The 20,358-nt window shown below is 35.7% G+C and overlaps 1 protein-coding gene across 1 annotated transcript in view; it reads right to left on the bottom strand.

Moving 5' to 3' along the window:
* Positions 1–20,358, bottom strand: part of TINAG (tubulointerstitial nephritis antigen) — an 88,386-nt gene that overhangs the window by 36,764 nt on the left and 31,264 nt on the right. Inside the window, exons 8-9 of the mRNA XM_070584804.1 lie at positions 19,489–19,534; positions 15,943–16,066 (exon numbers count right to left, since the gene is read on the bottom strand). Of these exons, the coding sequence (XP_070440905.1) occupies positions 15,943–16,066; positions 19,489–19,534 (170 nt within the window). The remainder of the gene's footprint in view (positions 1–15,942; positions 16,067–19,488; positions 19,535–20,358) is intronic.

Here is a 20,358-nt window from a genome sequence, read left to right as displayed (position 1 = left end):
CATTGAGTCAATTTTTAAGAATTATTTCGATGATATCTCTTGTTTATTATACCCGTGATGGTTTTATTTTTCTTATAATCCAGTTCAGTTTTCTCATATAGGAAGTTTGGCTTTCATTCACAAGGAAGAGTCTGAATAACATTTACAATTTGAGAATGTCATGTAAAATTATTAACCTATTTTAAAGTGTTATAGATTTTGGGGGAAATATAGCAAATTTTAAAAGTTATTAAAGTATGTATCTAATTACAAATACAATTCAATTGGTTTCTACTTTTGATATTATTGCTAATAATTAACATTCACTGAACACTCCCATACAACAAGCACACGATTACTGTGCCTGCTGATCTCATTTATTCCTCACACTCTTTTATCCCCAGCTTAAAAAGGGCAAGACACAGCTAAATAAATGACTGCGATAGCGTTTTCATATAGATGTGTCTGACTTCAACACACGTACTTGTAACACTGTGCTGTGTCCCCGTGGTTCTTTATCAAACAAGATTAGTACTGAAGTGGTTCGATCTGGGGATGGTTCCGCAAGTGAGCAGCACGTAATCCCTGGAAAGTCTCTATCACTACGTCCTCTCCTTTCACACCAGGTTATTGGGTAGATAAAATCCATGGTCCTTTATAGATCTCAGATGGATAAAATATTTTAAGTTTGAAAAATCATCAATTCTTTAATCAATTTAATCAAATTATCATTTTAATACTTTTATTTTTCAAATTTACTATTGAAATAATACTAACTTGGTAACAAAAGTGAAATAAAATAACACTTTAGCAGCCAAATAGCTTCATCTTTGAAAGTTGGATTTAAGAAAGACATAAAGAGGGACCCAACCCGGTGGCACAGCATTTAAGATCTCATGCTCTGCTTTGGTCGCCCAGGGATCGCCAGTTCAGATCCCAGGTGCAGACCTACGAACCACTTGGCAAGCCATGCTGCGGCAGGCGTCCCACATATAAAGTAGAGGAAGATGAGCACGGATGCCAGCTGAGGGCCAAGTCTTCCTTAGCAAAAAAGAGGAGGACTGGCGGCAGATGTTAGCTCAGGGCTAATCTTCCTCAAAAAAAAACAGAAACACATAAAGAGGGGCTGACCCAGTGGTGTAGAGGTTAAGTTTGCAAGCTCTGCTTTGGTGGCCCAGGGTTTGTGGGTTTAGATCCTGGGTGCAGGTCTACACACCACTCATCAAGCCATGCTGTGGCAGCGTCCCACATATGAAAAAAGAGAGGAAGATTAGTACAGATGTTAGCTCAGCAACAATCTTCCTCAAGCAAAACAAGAGGAAGATTGGCAACAGATGTTAGCTCAGGGCCAATCTTCCTCATCAAAAAACAAAAGACATAAAGATTTTAGGATATAGAGAAGAGAAAAAAAGTATAACAAAATCTTTGAAAAATGGCATTTCTCTAAAGAAAAATAAATGCAGGGTACTTAATAATAGTCTTTAAAAAGTAAAAAAAGTTCACATTATCTTCTTTATGAATAAAACCTACAAGTTCTAATTTAAGTTGTTCTGAGTCTTTTTTTTTTTAATCTCATGGGGGAAAATAAACAAAAAAATAACTAGATAAATATTTTAAAAATAAGAGCATTGAAGCAATGCAAACACCACCTGCTATTAAAGTGAAAGAACTTGAATAACAGATAGGGAGTATTTTGAACAGGACACCCCAGAATCAAACCATAATAAATTTATATAGAAATTTAATAAGCAATACAAATGCATTACAAACAGTCAGGAGGGGCCGCTGATTCATTCTGTGGTCTTGGTGCTTTTAACTCAGAGTTTAGAGGAAAACAAATTAAATCATCACCACGCGTCATTCACCCAAATATCTTCCAGGTACATTTTTTACTTGATTACTTTAAAATTAGAACTTTAAAAATCTAGAATAAACGTTAAAGTACTTCACAGGTCAAAGCCATTAAAAATAAATGTATAAAAGCCAACAATAAACGGGAGTTTAGTTGATATTGTAAAAGGTTCCAATGCATTATGAGCTCATACACATCAAGATGGTAAAGACTAAGACTATTAGAACAATGAATAAAGGACAAGAATAAAGAGTTCATGTGAGGTGGAGGCAATGCAAACGAATAATTAATGGATTCACCTTTCTTCTAGGGTCATTTCCTACTCTCTTCCTCACTTGTGCCATCTCCAAGGCAGCTGCACACTCTTAGGTGAGGTCCCTCTCCTCTATGCTTGCATGCACTTTCATTACACCATTTCAAAACCAATGCACTTGCATCATCCGTTTATGGGGCTGTCTCCACTGCTAGACCATAAATACTGCAAAGCCAGGCAGGCGTATGTATGTATTTCCCAGGGCTCAGCTCTGCCACAGTGTGTCAGGGAAAGAAAGATTCCTTTTCCTTTTTGAGCGGTATTCAGTTTCTGCTACTTGCCTGCAGTAGAAAATGAGTAAAGGATCCAGTTTATTGAAATCCCATTTCTTTTCTTTAGTGACATTTTCTGATCTCAGATGTATCTCATCTCAAAGTAGAATGACTCAGAACTGGGATGCTGAACTGACCTGCTTGCAAATATGAAAGAACTGTATTGGTTCCTTTACTGGGAACACCACTTCTCAGGATATAGGGTAGAGGGATGTCACATGGACACTTTGTGGAACTTTCACTGTAAGCCACACAGTGTTGCTGCAAAGACATGTAAGTTAATATAGAGATAATGGAGAAATGTGAGGGAAACTCAGAGACAGTGAAGTAGTCAGAGCCAGGCTAGGCTCCAGGATAAGGAAGCAAATTATCATTTAAACAGAAGGATGCCCCTCTGACTGGGCTCCTCTTAGTCTCATTTTTCACTAGATTCCTCCTGACTCTACACTCAACTCATTTAAGCTCCTTCCAATTCCTTAAATATGTCATATTCTCTCTCACTGTGAGATTGTGCATTCACTGCTCACTTTTTCTGGAACACGCTCTTCTCTTTCCATAGACCTTTGAGAATTCCTACTCACTCTCCTAAATTCCTACTAAACTCCACCTCTCCCTGAGAGTCTTCTCTGGCCCCAGAATTGGAGTTACGTGCCTTGCTCTGTGATGCACACCCTCAATATTCAGTGTAAATTCCTATCCTCTGTCCATCTCCACACTTATGACATTGTGTGTCAACACCCGCTTACTCCTCTCTCTCCTTCTCTCTTTCTCTTTCTCTTTCTCTCTTTCTCTTTCTCTTTCTTGATTTTTTTGAGGATAGGGCCAGTATATTATTGGTATTTTTATTCTTAATGCCTAGAATGGTACTTGACATATATCATGTACTTAAAAAAAGTTTCTTTTTGAAAAATTAAGCCTGAAAAATTAATCTGTACAAACGTCTTTATGTACAGATTAAAGATATATGATCAAGCAAGTGAGAATAGAATTTTAGATTAAAAAAAAGATATATTTATTTTTACCCTAAAGAAATTTTTAGTAAACAAGAAAATATAGCAATTGTTTGAGAAAACCTAGGTGGTAAACAGACATTGAGTGAATCTTGACACTGGACCATCCTTGTTCATATATATGTATATGAATGTAGTATTGGTAGATATTTATTTCCAAGTCAGAAGGACCTGAAAAGTCATCTAAAACATTTTCAGTCTCTCATCTCTGGTGAAAGGAAACAATAATTCCAATCTTATAAGAATTTTTAAGTATAAAGATTGTGCAACAGTGCTCCTTCAGTGATTATGGATAGAGTTGGTACCAAATACATTTATTAATTTATTCAATCTTGCAGAGAAGATGCTCAAAGTTTCTCGATGAAGATTCTCTAAAAACAGAACACATATTCACAGAGTGTCTGGGAGATGGAGACCAAGTCAGCTGTTCACGAACTCAAAATTTGTGTCTTTGGCTTTTCCTTTAAAATGTATGCAAATCTGGAATTCTACTCCAAAATAGAGCGTTACTTGTTCTGATATTAAAATGTTCCTGCCAGATCTTTTACATTTCCCAGCCACCTTTGCAGTTGGGTGGAGCCATGTGAATTTCTAGCCAAAGGAATGCGAATGGAGCAATGAGTCCATTTCTGAGTCAAGACTTTATGAGAGGTGAATTTAAGAAGCCTTCCTCATCCTCTCCTTTGTTTTCCACAGGTTGAATGAGATCACAACACATGACCCTAAGAGATGGCAGAGGAACAAGGTAGAAAAGGCTTGGGGACCCTGAAACCACATGAAGGAGAGCCACTCAAAAGCTAGGATCACCAATCTTGAGCATTATTGAACAAGAAATAAACTTCTATTAAAATACTTGAACTGTTAAATATTTTGAGTCTATTTGTTGCAGTAGCTACTGTTATTCAAACCGGTGCACCCCCAACCCCCCGAAAGAAAGAACATTCTTTTAAGCATTTTGCAGTTGAAAGATACCCTAACACTCAAATTAAGTGTTTTTTTGTATTGTCTATACTAATTATCATACATTTATTTGCATCTTCTAAATAAGCGTAGTTGAAATGTTCATTGAACTGTCTTAGACTTTGCCATGCATTAAAAACCTCTAATTAAAACATCTGCTCAGAATTTATCAATTTGCCAGGAGTTAGACATAACATGGCATGAGAAAATTCAGGCTTAACGTTCAGCTGTTAATCAAAAAGGAAGAGAGAAAAAAGATGAATGGAGAAAAACAAGTGGTGGAACCAATAAAGTTATGTAAAATAATTTGTAATGGCATTAAATAATAACTTATGCTTCTGGAATCCTTGTTATTTATGATATGTTTAGAAAATATGGAAAAAATATATTAGAGATGCAACTCTGAAGCATTATTTTTATACCCTCTTAGGTGGCAAGTATCTTTGGATAGATAAATGTAGATAGATAGATACATAGATACATAGATATCAAAGGTTAATGACTACAAAGTAGGCAATCAGTATTACCACATAATTAGGCACTAACATAGAAAATTACGGCTTTTAATCACTAACACTGTATTCATAATCTGTAAATATTACTTCTTTATTATTACTTGATTACTTCTCACAAATAATGATTAAAAAATCTAAAAGACAAGAAAAATAAATTAGAGAATCATAAAATCACTGAGATTAGAATTATTACAGCCTCTAGTCCATTGAATTTTCCATGTTCTCCATATCTATCAATCCTCTCTTTTCATCGGTTTTACTAAGCTTTCCAGCATTTTAGCCATACTTACATCAATTCTCATATCTTAACCTCCTTATTTTTCTGACTCTTCCTTGCACCCATCTGGAAAACTCTCAGTCTTGGATGAACTCAAATACCCATTTCTCTTTTTGTACACCCAAGCAGCTGTCTACAACTGCAGACAGCACACACAAGAGGGCAGAATGGTACCATAAGCAATGTGTGGCAATCCCCTTAGTTCCTCTGAACAACTCCTCCTAAACATCTAGAGGACCATTGCAAACCATCACTATTCTCCTCAGATTTCAGATAATGCATCCTTTCCACCACCTCCTCTCAATACAGATAACCTTACCCTCTACTTCCTGGAGATGAAAAAAGAAGCAATGTGATAAGAATTTTCCTCAACTTGCCACTACCTTCAATGCTGGAACAGTTTCATCTAACCTCATCCTCTCTGCCTTCTCTCCTGATACAATGGAGTTGCTACTGGTCTCTCTCTAAGACCAATCTCTTCATATACTCTGGATCCCAACCCTTCCAGCTTTCCAGCTTTCTCAGAAATCTTAATACTACCGACTTTTTTTTTTCTAAACCTCTCTAGTCTCTCCTTCTCTTTCTTTGTAGATTCGTCATTTTCTACCTAGTCATTAAATACTGGTTTTCCCCATGGCTTAGTCTCAGTCTTTTTTTTTTCTTATTCTGTTCAGTCTCATCCATCCTCAATCCTTATCTCTCCTACACCTTGAGATTAGTATATCTACCTGTTTTCTCTGACATCTATCTGCATTTTTATGCATCAAAGACACCTCAAAATCATCAGGCTCCATAGCAAACTCTTTCGTCATCTCATTGTCCATGCTCTATTTCAAATCCACATCACATCTGCCAGCTTCTCTCCTTAAATATTTCTTGATCCACTCACGTGTCCCCAACTCTTACTAAGTCCAGACTTATCTTCTACTTGGATTACTACCATTTGTCTTTTTATTTCACCTTTTTATAGTCAAAGCAATCTTTAAAAAATACACAGAAAGTTCATGCCACCTTCCTATTTAAAACACTTCAGTGACTTTCCTTTGCCCTTAAGATCCTTAACCAAATACATAAAGTACTTGACTAAATTCTGTAAAATAGCCTGCCAGTCCTTTCCTTCTGAGATTCAGCAAGCACAACCTTGTTTGTGTTCATACAGTGTTTTGTATCCTTCTGACCATAGGTCTTTGACACAAGCTGTTCCCTTTGCCTGTTCCTAAACAACCCATAAATCTCAGCTCAGATTTTTCCTCTTCAGGAACATTTCTCAGCTCCTCAAGTCTAGATCGTGTATTGTATGCCCTCTTACCCCTTTCTACCTTGCCTTTGTAAAATGTATCATAACTTTACATTTTCATTCGCTTTTGTCTAATATCTAGTTGCACTGTGAGGGCAAGCACTGTTTTTCTTTTTTCTCACCATGTCTACTGCTCAGCACCGTACCAAGAATAACATGGGTCCTCTTCTAATATTTGTTGAATATATAGAAAAGGGAAACTTACAAATCATTCTATTTGTGCCCAATTTTAAGTCATATAATGGATTTACATCAAAGTTCACAGAAATCTCTGACTTGATTTTTTGATGACTCACTCAAACCAGATGTCTTCACAGTCACTTATTGGAAACATGCCCAATTTCCATCACTTGGAAGCATTTTTTATGTATTTTGGGATGTTCCATTTAATTTTTTAAAAACTGGCAATTATCATTCACAATCTTCTTGAAGACATCTTTGTTATTCTTTAACCTGTTCTTCTTGGACTGCTTTAATGTTTGCTTTCCTTTTGGCCTCCATATCATTATGGTTTGTGTCCTCTCTTTCTGAGTCACTAGTCAATATTTATAAGAAAAAAGTAGATACTGTTGACCCTAGACACACACACAAAAAGTTTAGCAGCAAAACTCTGGCCGTTTATGAAACAGATTTTACTTGCCTAAAAACTATACATCAATTAGTAGAATATAAATCTGATGAGGACCAGGATCTGTGTCTATTTTGTTCACTGACATATTCCTAAAATAATACCTGGCACATATAGGTACTCAATAAACACTTGTTGAATAAACAAACTTTCACATAAAGCATCATTGAACAATGGCAAAAATATGTCCTAAACTACTTTATTATTCTTTTTTAGTGATATGTAGACTACATCCTTAATAAAATTCTCCCACAAGCAGGGATGACAACGTGAAGAAAAGTCAATGTTTGTCCCAATTATTCCCCTTAATTTTCTAAAATTTATAACTGCTATTTTTTTTCACTTGTGAGATTTAGTGGTGATTCCCGAGAATCATACACACAAGTAAACGGCATTAATGCACTAGTTTTATCATCTTGTGATTTAGGGATTAAAGAAATCTCAGAACCTTTGATGGACGGGAACACAAGATGAACCGTGATGGAGATGCAGATGTGGAACAGAATCACAACATAGAGAACATTGGCCAGGATGAAAATCTCAAACACCGTATTTTTTTATTTTAAGACACACTTATTTTTGCCCACATTTTAACATTTATAAAATTGAGATCCATCTAACAATCAATGGAGTTTATTAGTTTAATTGGTAATGTTTTCTTATTATTGGTATATAAAATAACGCTATGTCTCAAAATATATGGTATTTTTTATTCACTTAAATGCTTTCATAACTATAGTATTCATCATTGAAATGGACAGAGGTTTTGGAAAGAGAAAAGAAAGGAGTGAAATAAGATTATTAGGAGAAAAGAAAGATATTGTAAGTTTTTATCGACCTACCACAATCCTGTGCTTTAAATATGGAAATATATAGCTTTTATCACCTTGTGCTAGAATCAGTTGTGAATGTGTCTGCCTCATTCCCTACATTCCTTAAGAGCAGGACTGTGTATTAATCCCCTTCGTATCCCCAGTGCTGGCCACTTGGTAGACGTTTAAATTCTTTTGTTCAAATAAGTTAAATCTAATAGCTTTGTCTTCTACAGAATGGGCAGCAAATAGAATTTGTTGTGATAAATTTGTGAGGTACTTCATAGGAGTATATTAAGCTCTCTGATAAGGAACATTAACTTACTTGGGCTATTTGATTACTCTCCAATTCACTGATGCATTAATTTTCTGAATGCACTAATTACCAAATCAGGAATTACTAACGGAGAAATGAATTAAAATCTACTGCTCCAGGGCGCCTAACAATGCCCAGGTGGCCTAAAATATTTCTGAAAAATAAACATATTCTCCAAAAGTAATTTGCCTACTAACAGAATAGCCTTGTTTATTGTCACACATGTGAGGTACATTTATAAAGGCCTCAATTTTCTAGGAGTTTATAAAAGTGAACACATTACTGCAATTGACTCGCTAAGCATGGAAATCTACGAATGGTGTCAGAGTGATTAAATGTAAACACATTTATATCTTGTTCAACACCAGCGTGAACAAATTTAGTAGAGAGAAGAAAACATAACCAGCATGGCTAAATAGGTGGTAAAAATGATAAATGATCATTTCTAATAAACCAAGGAAGGTTCCACATCAAGGTTGAGTTCTCTGAATGATAAGGAAAATTATTTCAATCACTGAGTGTGTGGTGGGAAAATTTTCCCAAATGAAAGATGTCACTAGAGAAGACAAAAATTGGTCATGAAACGTACATAGGAAGGAGAGGTTTCAAAGGTATGGGACTGTCAAACCAAAGGGAAACGGAATGCAAATAGAGTTGAATTTCCAGTTACAGTGGCAGTATAAAGGCATTTTTATTCCGTTTGCCTTCCTGAAAAGTCAATAAACAATCAAGAATGGAAAAACAAAATAAAACAAATTTTAAAACCTCCATACCTTCTTTCCAACTTTAGTGAACCAAATAAACAGCCAGAATCCCAAATAACAACTTTGAGGAATAACAGAAAAACACATTTTGTCCTGTACCAAAGCAAGAGTAGATGCTGAGAAACAGTACTCACCTCAACTCTCCCCCTCCTCTCCAGATCTGAATAGGAAAATTTTCCCCTTAAAAGTATGTAGGACAGTTTAGAAATACCCCTCAAGATCTTCAGAGTGAGGACCATGAACAGGCCATGGCAATCGGACTATGTCACTCCCTTCCAGTACCACCTGTAGGAGGTCAGCTGAAGAAGAAACCACACAGGAAGCCCATTGGGCTGCTGAAGTCCTGGCCAACCCACCAGGGGAGATGATTGACAGATGGAGTGAGGTTAAGCAAAACAGAAAGGCAAAGAGTAGTCCATGGCAGCAAAGAGACCTACAAGGGATTTATTGTGAGTCCCACCAAACTCTCCAGGCTGTGAACCAAGGACAGAATTGATCTAGTGAGCATGGGCCCAAGAAGCACAAACCAATCAAAGCTGAGGAGTGCCTCAGCTCTCTCCTCCAACTTCTCTTCCCTCTATTTTTTAACCAATGTCTGCCCTGTTTAAAGATGAGTATCAAACAAGAACTATCATAGAGCATGTTTTTTAAAAAAAATCATTTTTTAAGAGAAAAAGCATTAAGTGTATTATAGATTATTGTATTAATAATACAATATTGTATTAATAATAACAAGGTGGTTTGGCTACATCAGTGAGTAATAGCGACACCCGCTTTCATAGAGCTTCGTTCTAGTAGAAGAGACAGACAATACATAATCATCATAAAAAGCTCATTAAATTAAACAGCACATTATAAAGTGCTAATTGCTATGACAAAGATTTTTTAAAAATAGATGAAGGAAGAAGGATCAGAAGTGCTGGAGGAGAGGGCAGGTAGCAGCATTAAATTGGACAGTCAGGGAAGCTCCACTGAGAAGGAGAGATCTGAGCAAAGATTCGATGGAAGCACAGAAACTAAGAAATCAGAAGTCTGATAAAGAACATTTCAGGCAGAGGGAAAGATCCTGAGGTGTGGGTTTTCGAAACATGAAAGGACTACCAGAGCAGGATCAAGAGGTACAATGAATAGAAATCGAGAGCAGAAGGTTGATGGGGGTGCAGGCAGGCAGATGGAGAGGCCTCAGATCACGCAGGCCTTTGTAGGCCACTGTAAGGACATTGGTTTTTACTCTGAGGGAAACGGGAAAGTATTGTAGGGTTTTCAGCAAAGGGGCGACAAGATCTGAGCAATCTTCCAAAAGGAATGCCCTGGTTTCTCTGTTGAGAATAGACTCTCAAGGATAAAGGTAAATGCAGAAAGACCTGTTAGAAGCTACTTCAGTAATCCAAGTACAAAATAATGAGGAATGGTGGTTCAGGCAGGGGTGGTGGCAATTCAGGTAGTGACAAGTGGTTGGATTCTGGATGTAAGTTGAAAGCCAACAGAGTTTCTGACATTGAAAGTGAATTGTGAGGAAAGGAATAAGATAATTCCAAGGTTTGCAGTCAGAGTATATGAAAGGACAATGTTGTCGTCAGCTAAGATGGAAAACGTTGATGCTGTTCAGCGACTTTAATGGAAGAGATTAGGATTTCAGTTTTGGAAGTGCTGAATTTGAGCCAACTATTAGGTATCTAGGTGGGGATGTCAAGTAGGTCATGGAATGTATGAGTCTGGAGTTCAGAAGAAAGACCTGGGCTGGAGACATAAATTCAGCTGGTGTCCAGTTTAGATGGCACTGAAAGCCAGGATGAGCTCAGGGATCGATGAATTCACCAGAGAATAAGTGGGAATAGAAGGGAGAAAAGGACCAAGAACTGAGGCTGGGACACTCGAACATTAACAAGCATAGAAATACAGGGAAAGAAAAAAGAATAGCAAAGAATACTGAAAAGTCACAGCCAGTAAGGAAAAACCAGAAGGAAGAGATGAGCAGGTCTGGATATTGACTGATGAGCAATGTGGAAGTCACTGATAATCTTTAAGTAAATATTTTTATGAAGAGGAGGGGGGAAATGAAAAAGTGATTGGAGAGGTTTAAGAAAAAAATGGGCAGAGAAGAACTGAAGAAAGTGAGGTCAGACAAATCTTGTGAGGAAGTTGCTGCAAGGAGAGAACGCAAATGGAAGGTGGAGGAAGCGGAGTCAAGAGAAAGTTGGGTTTTTTTGTTTTTTGTGGTTTTTCATAATATCTGAAAAATAATGGCATGTTTATATGGTGGTAGAAATAAAAACTACAGAGAAGAAAAGGAAAAAAATGCTTCTGCATGTTCTTGAATCATGGAGAAGGATTGTGGACTACACTATAGCAAGAGGGATTTAGATAGGAGCTCAGATGGTTCATCTATGGAAGAAATGGAAAGAAAGAGTATGAGGGAGTGCACGCTGATAGTTGCACGTGTGACACTGGGAGTTGTTTTCTGATTGCTTTAATCTTTTCGGTAAAATAGAATTCAAGGTTATCAGCTAAGAGCACAAAGGTGGAGGTATTGAGGATTCAAGAAAAAGGGAAAAGTTTTGAGATAATCACTTGAGGAGTGTGACAGTGAGCAGAATAGGAATTCAGAATATGACTGCCTGGTAGTATTAAATAACTACTTGAAATTTGTGGTTATCAATTACAGTGAAACCAGCATAGTTATGAATTTTTTCTCGCTGTGTTCAGATGCACAGCTGTAGGTACAAAAGAAGCTGGTTGGAATTTAACCAGAGCTGAGATTTTGCTAAGCTATGATGAATTGAACAAGGGCAGAGGAATCCAGGGTATGTAGGAGTGGCTATAATGATTTGCCATGGAATTTTGACGAAATAAGGAAAGGACTGTGGGCATCGAGGAGAAGAGGGGCAGTTAAACGGGGGTCAGATTGAATGGCAAATTCATTAGTAGAATGTATGGGGCTGAAAGATTATTGAGGTCAGAGTAGTGGAGTGAGTGGACTGGAAAGAGAGGAAGTAATGGTGAAATGCGTAGATTTGAGATTAAATATTTTAAAAGATACATGAAGAATATACAGTTCAAAAGGAATTATTCAAGGTAACTGGAGAAGTCAGACATGGACTCACAGAAATTACAGACATGATTTCTCTAAATATAGCTCAAAGAAGACCTTGAAAGGCAATCAAAATAAACAAATGGGTCTATGTCAAACTAAAAAGCTTCTGCACAGCAGAGGAAACCATCAACAAAACTAAAAGGCAACCTAACAATTTGTAGAAGATATTTGCAAATCACACATCTAATAAGGAGTTAATATTCAAAATATATAAAGAACTCACACAACTGAACAACAAAAAAAGAAACAACCCAATTAAAAAATGGGCAGAGGATCTGAACAAATATTTTTCCAAAGAAGACATACAGATGGCCAATAGGCACATGAAAAGATGTTCAACATCACTAATTATTAGGGAAATGCAACTTAAAACTACAACAAAGTATTACCTCACATCCATCAGAATGCCTGTTATTAAAAAGATAAGAATAACAAGTATTGGAATGGAGGTGGAGAAAAGGGAACCCTCGTAAAACTGCTGGTAGGAATGGAAACTGGTGCAGCCACTATGGAAAGCAGTATAGAGATTCCTCAAAAAACAAAGAATAGAACTACCACACGATCCAGCTATTCCACTTCTGGGTATTTATCCAAAGACCACAAAAACATTAATTCACAAAGATATATGCAGCCCTATGTTCATTGCAGCATTGTTCACAATAGCCATGACTTGGAAACAACCTAAGTGCTCATCAACAGATGCATGGATAAAGAAGATGAGATACATATAGTGTATATATATAGTGTGGTATATATAGGCAATGGAATACTACTCAGCCATAAAAAAGGATGAAATCTTGCAATTTGCAATAACATGGATGGACCTCGAGGGCCTTATGCTAAGCAAAATAAAACAGATGGAAAAGCCAAATGCCTTTTGATTTCACACATATGTGGAAGATGAAACAACAACAATAACAAACACATAGATACAAAGATTAGATTCGTGGTTACCAGAGGGGAAGGGGAAAGGGACAAGAGTAAAAGGGGTAAAAGGGCACAAGAGCATAGTGATGGATGTCAACTAAACTTTGAGTGGTGAACACGATGTAGTCTACACAAATCGAAATATAATTATGTATGCCTGAAATTTATATAATGTCATAAACCAATGTTACTTCAAGTAAAAGTTAAGGAAAAAAAAAAGAAAGACAATCTAAAGAAAAGGAAGAGAAAAAATAAAAACATTTCAGAGGTGAGAGCCATTTGGAGAATGAACACCCAATACAACTAATGGTCAGATACATGGAAAAAGCAGAGAAAATCATACACAATGAAATGATTAAAAAATTATAATATAAACATTGTTAAAAAGATAATAGGAGATATAGAATATCCAGCATATGTATAATATGTAGAAAAGTAAATATATTCAATTCAAAGACAAAAAAAAATTAACATGAGTATTCAAGTAGAAAAAAGTCATGTCACTTGTAAGGAGACAAAAGCATCTAGTTGGCCAGAGATTTTTCTGCAGGAAAACTCAATGTCAGAAACTCTGGAACCACATCCACCAAGTTCTAAAGGTTCTATAGTCTCAGATTTTTATACCTAATAAAGTTATTCTTGAATTGAAAGAGAACAGTTTCTCAAATGTGCAAGAAATTAGGGACTACAGGCATGAAGAGCCCTTCCTGATAAAATAAAGAATTACTGGAAAATAAAATTCACCCAACAAAATAATTAATAAAGATTAAACTCAAGGACAGAAAAGACTAAAGATATTTGCTTATCATTGACTCCATCAATATACAATAAAGTATAAACAGCTATGGATATTTGGGTTTCAGATCAGAATGCAAATTTTGTAATCCTTTAATATATAAAAATAATAATATTACCAACAAATATGTATGAGAGGAGGAGAGGTGGGAAGAAGTATAAAAATGATAAAATTTCTCATCTTGTCTATTAATAAATCAAGAGATATAATCTGAAATTGAAATATGTAGCTAAAAATGGACTATTACTCCAATTTCTAAATCTTTTAACATATTTTTTTCTGAAGTGTAAAAGATTCTTTTAGGAATTAGCATTTCCTGTGTTGAAGAATCCACAATAACCTCATTTCACATTATTTTATTAAATTCAAGCACAATTAACCTGAATATTAGCATTTTTAAATGACATCCAATATTGTCTTTCTATTTTCATCTAACTTTTCATCAACAGAGAGAGAGAGACAGACTTTTTACCTGACATGCTTTTCACCAAATGTTAATAATGATTTGGGAAGATTATTAGGATTTGGGATTTTTTTTTTTAATGTCTTCTTTCTAGGTCATGAATTTTTGTGAGCATATATGCATTTTATATGAATTTAGTGAGCTTGTATGCATTTTATTTTAAAAATGGTACTTTTTAAAAGACTAAAATAAAGCAAGCACCTTCTTCCATATAACCTAAAATTTTAGAGTAATGTGAAACTATCTTAGGCCTCTCAAGATGAGCGATCCTGAGTAATCGGAACTATACAGAATAAACCTATTAAAATGGAAGAGCGAAATACTCAGTGTTTGAAGGAATATTGAGAAACTGGCATTCTTATATACTGCTAACAAAAATTTTAGCAAAATTTTTCTTGTCATAAAAGTTTTAGTACTTCAGTCTCTCAATTTCCCATGAAATATATTTAGTTATGTATTTAGCCACCTTTCTCTGTAGCTATATATCTAGGAGAAATATGAAAATACTTCAAACTTTCGGGAGAGGTTATCTCTGGATGGGGAAGCTATCTTTACATTTTTTTCCATCTGTAGTTTTTCAATATCCTACATTAATATGAAATACCATATATTTCAATTCTAAGATGCACATATTTTCACATCCCTGAAATCAAGACAAGTCATAAAATCAGTAGTATCTCAGATTCAATGAAATGTGGTAATTTTGTAACTGAAATATTAGACTATTTAAAATAAAACAGGGATGATGATTAAAGAGACTTTACAGAGGATAACTTGTCTATGTACCTTAGAATTGACTCAGAGAGTTCCAAAGATTAGTAAGGAGAAGGTAACAACTTGGCTGTAGCTGAGGTTGTTTTCATGTAGGCTCAAACAAATGTAAGCAGGAGGGACACGTTCAGTAGGAATGAAATTGTTTACCATAATAGGCAAGATGAGAAAAGTGAGGATTTTGAACAGAAACAAAAAAAATACCCCAAACACCTTCTCTGCAGCACTCCGTTTGAATTGGAGTGAGACGCTATGAGAAAGAGCTTGAAGACTGAGCAGCGTCAGAATGAAATTGAACAGGCACTGGGGAAAGTCTGGATGACCATACTCTCTGAATGGGGTCTATTTGTGAAATGATTTGTTCTTGAAATGCAACCAATTTTGAACCTGTTTCTTGCCCTGTAGAACTGAATGTATTTTACTTGCAAATTTGATAAATGTAATTTCCATGGTTCTCACATGAATATAAAAAATAATCATACATTCAATTAAAGGTGACCCTACCCTCTTTTCTTGCTTAATCTCTACCATTTTTAATTTCATCCACAACCGTCTCCCCAAATGCTTATACACTTTGAGTTTGTACCCTTCCCTTGATTATGTCATATGTAGAATTTATTCCAATAACGTGTTTCCCTTGCCCTTAGAACAGATTCTTATGACACAAACACAAATAAGTGAGACACAGGAAATGATCTACTTCCCCAGAATACTGAGTTACTGTTTAACAGGATTTTTAAATAATCATGAATAGTGTCAAGGCTTAGATAATTTTTAATCTGTATGAGAATCTCTCATACCAAGGGGAATTCTGGTACCTAAATGCACTGCATACACTTATTTTCAGTTTCATTTTCCAAAAACGTTAAATGAAGATTTTTAAGAAATTGCCTTACCCAGCAAGTTTGATGGCATGTGTCCGAAGCTTTCGATACTTTTCTGGTTCTTCATGTGTGCTGGTAACATGTCTATATATCCCTTTCTTATAATGGAAGAAATCATCGTGGACTTGCATTATGGCTAAAATAAAATCCAACAAGACAAATGGCATGGTTTTAAACAGTTATCTTTTAAAACCTCCAGAAAGCCTCTCAGAACAGTCGGTTGGTAAATTGCCAGGAGTAGAATCTAAGAAGGAATTTTGCAATTCGGTCTAATTTTCTTTCCTACTAATTTAATTGACTGCAATATTTTCTTGTTCTCTTATAAAAACACCCTTAGTTATTTTGAATATCACTTAAGTACACAATATACCTTTAAATGGCCATCTATTCTAAATTGACAGAAGCACTATTACCAGGAACGGAGCCCCTTGCCACAAAGACCCGCTACACTTGGCTAGTGATTGCTATTTCTCCATTAACCTTGGGCTTCACCACAAGCCTCTTAAAATTCCAATTAAGCTACTCGCAAACAGTGAAGCTAGCAAACTGGGCTTACGGTAATTGTCCTTAATCCTTAGAAGTAAATGCAAACCTTCCCTTGGTGAGTTTGAATAAAAAGCAAACCCTTGGCAAAGGAATACTCTGACAAGATTTCATCCTTTCAGCTCTGCAGAGCTAAGCCAATGTTGTATTCTTTAGAAAGTAAGAGTTGGTACTTTATAAAGCTCTCTATTCCCTCACCCAGATTTCTTCTTTTCTGCATTGTGTGCTGCTTTGTTGAAGGGCTTGGGCAATTCAGGGTGAAGACTCTAAACTCTTCTAGAAGACGTGAAGTGAAAATATTTTCAACTGGGACTAGATAAGTATACCTTGATAACTGTGTGCAGTGCTTCTCTATCTTAGTTTGATATGCATTTTAAATAAAATAAGAACTAAGGTCACTAGCATTTGATAGATCCTAAAATGAAGTTCCTACTCCAAAATCAAATATGACTTTTAATATTCCACGTCTTATTTCATTTTGTAGTGTTCCATGTCTTTTCTGATGCTGCTCATATATACTCAAAAGAGGTTAAATCTTCTTTAGCTACTTTAAAACACATTCCCGTGGGATTTTAAGAATTTATATAACTGTACTCTATGCAGATCTCGGCTTTTGTTCTCTCTCCAGCACCTAAACTTATTTTTAATTCCATAGATTTCAGAAGAATGCACACACTGTTGTTTGTTCAGCGTTCTATTGCCTTTGACATTCCTTTGTACTGAGAGAGGAGGAAAACGCTGTATGTTAGCCCAAGCAACAACGTGCAAACAATCACGTTGCATTGACAGCAAGATGAGTCAACCAGCACTTATAAAAATGTGAAGACATCACTACTGGTTTTTCTCTTCTACAGAACCGTTGGCTCCTTTAGCTCTTCTCTGCTCTCTCTAAGCACCGTGAATAAAATATACTCTTCATTGCTGAAAGACTGCCAACTAAAGGAACATGAGGGAGACGCCATCACAACTAACTTGAAGGTGGCTCCTTCCTTCAATTTCTGATAGCAGAACAGACTTGAGGAACCCATAAAAATGTGACCATATAAGCTACTGTAGTGCAATCTTACTTTTGAGAAACTGCAGCCAACTTATTACCCAGAACTCTAACAGGCATGAGGGCAGGCTGGAGCCACGTTGCTCAGAGCTCTCTTTCTGACAGCTCAACTAGCAGGAGACAGATTCTCAACAAACATTTCTTAGATAGATGCTGAATAATTTGGATTTCAACAGCATTATTTTCTAATTTTATCTCTTTATTTTTGATTCATTTTATGAATTCATGAACATCTAAGTATTTGACCATAAAATAAACCTAAATTGCTCTCCATTTTGAATAATTTTGATCCAAATATCTTTTGACTGATTAAAGAGGGAGAAACTTAAAACACTAACACAAAAGATTTGAAGATGCAGAGAGGTTCGATAACTTGCCCAAGGTCATTTAAGTAGCAGATGCCAAAGTTGGAATTTTGAATTCAGCCTTGAGTTCAAATGCCTGTGCTATTTGTCACATAAAGTCCACTTAATGAATCACAGATTTAAATTACACATGAATTCCTCGCTCTTATAACAGCCAAACAAAAATCACACAACTGTAAGGAGAAAAAAAAATCTCTTCTTTGTTTCAGGTTTCATGTAAGTTCCTCAGATTTTTAAAATTAAATTCGGGTCATGTTTAGTATAAGCTTTGCTTTCTCATAAATGTTAGGTAGTGATAACGACCAATAAAAATTCTTCCAACACAGTTTTTAAATCCATGGTTTCTCTAGATGTTGAGCCAATACTAATTAGGTCTGTCTTCAGAAAAACAAAACAAACACTGGCCAATAGTTCTTTAGGTATATATCAAATGCTTGAAATTTAATTTTGGTTTATTTAAATTTATTTGGTTGATTTGAATTTATTTGGCTTATTCCACTGCATTGATAATATATTTTGGGTATTGCAGTGTTCACAACCTGAATTTCCATTTAGGCTTCACTGGATTTGCTCTTCCCTGGACTTCAAGGCAATGTTTAGTACAGGGAATACATGCTCTGGACTGATCTTTATCCAGGCCATTGGTGCAAAATACAATTCAATAAGTCAGCAGAGAAACTATGTATCAGAGATGATATCTTAAAAATCAAAGTCAATATACAGTAAGCCAGTATATTATTTTCTTATTTACTGCTAGTTTACTATCCATAATACATTTACAAAACTGATCAAAATAGAAAGCCCTTTATACAACACAAAAATCATACTGGCTTATTTGATTTATTCTGAGCTTATAGGAAAAGGAAAATATCTACTTTGTTTCTACTGCTAAACTTTGATTTTTTTTTTCAATCCATTACCTAATCCCTTTAACTGAAGATGAGAAAATTTCTAACAATGCGTATGATTCTTTTTTTTTTTTTTAAAGATTGGCACCTGAGTTAACAACTGTTGCCAATCTTTTTTTTTTTCTGCTTTTTCTTGCCAAATCCACCAGTACATAGTTGCATATTTTAGTTGTGGGTCCTTCTAGTTGTGGCATGTGGGATGCCGCCTCAGCATGGCCGGATGGGTGGTGCCATGTTCACGCCCAGGATCTGAACTAGTGAAACCCTGGGCTGCCAAAGCGGAGCACACGAACTTAACCACTCCACCATGGGGGCGGCCCTTATGTATAATTCTTAAATATGACTGAACAATTAAATGAGCTCCATCAGTTAGCATTTCATATTTGACTGTCTATTTGGTCCATGATCACTTTGGAAAGACTTACCAGACTTTCATCAAATGTGTCATTAATATTTAAGAATTCAATTTATGAATGAGTCTATCTTCTTAAGATAAAAAGGAACCTAATGAAGTTATTAGGTGAGCATATCTCCCATTATTGCACTAATCTTAGAACTATTGAATCTTACAAATACTCTAAAAGTCAAAATTTTCTCTCCTTTATTATGCTCCATTTTTGTGAGCTAAAATGTAATGATGTTTATTAAAGGAACAAATAAAGCACAACAATATTTCATTCAAGCTTACCTTGAACTGGTCCATTTTGCATGATTTCTTTCATTATCTCAGTTTCCTGGAAGGAAAAATATCAATAAGCATCATTCTTGTTATCAGAGTATAAAACTATTGTCTGGCTTATAATGTTAGGTATTGTACAATCGGTTTAGGAGTTATCAATCCAAGGTGCCTTGACCACTTGCAATTTGCTCTTAATCATGCTTTGAAATACTCACATGTGAAATGCTGCACTGATGAAGTTTGCTAAAAACAAGATGCACCCATTTATTTCATTGACTTTTACCACTGATAATTTTGGAATGGAGAGGAAATATAATGACATTTTATGGTCATAAAGAAAAAATAATGAAGTGAAAATCGTTTTATCAGTGGAGATGAGTGTCAGCTCCATTCTTTTGATCACAAGACTGATTCTAGATGATTGTTTAGTGAAGTTTAGTGTAGTTTTAGCATACAAATATTTCTATGTTGCCACCCAACATATAATGCAGGTGTTAGTAAGGAGGCAGGTCATTCATTCATTCATTCATCGATGCACATTGATCACAGGGTATATACCAGAAACTAGGTAGAAACAAACATTAACCCTGAACCTACCCTCAAGGTATTTACATTTTGGTGGAGTAGACAGACAGTAACACTACTAATTGCATTACGATATGATAAATTCAATTACAGAGACAAGCACAAAGTACCACGGATGCAAACAAGAAAGGAAAATTAATTCTGCCTAGGAGTCAAGAAAATTTCACAGACAAGATGAAGTTCTGACCTGGGCCTTGACACATATGTGGGATTTTACCAGTGGAAATAGGTTGGGATAAGAATCTGTGTCAGAGGAATCTGGCTAAGTAGAGAAGCATGGAAGGACATGGTGTA

This window comes from Equus przewalskii, chromosome 19 (genome assembly GCF_037783145.1).
Source record: "Equus przewalskii isolate Varuska chromosome 19, EquPr2, whole genome shotgun sequence".
Taxonomy (NCBI): Eukaryota; Metazoa; Chordata; class Mammalia; order Perissodactyla; family Equidae; genus Equus; species Equus przewalskii.
The sequence above is the reverse complement of the archived record's forward strand: the minus strand, read 5'-3'. Positions and strand labels throughout refer to the sequence as shown.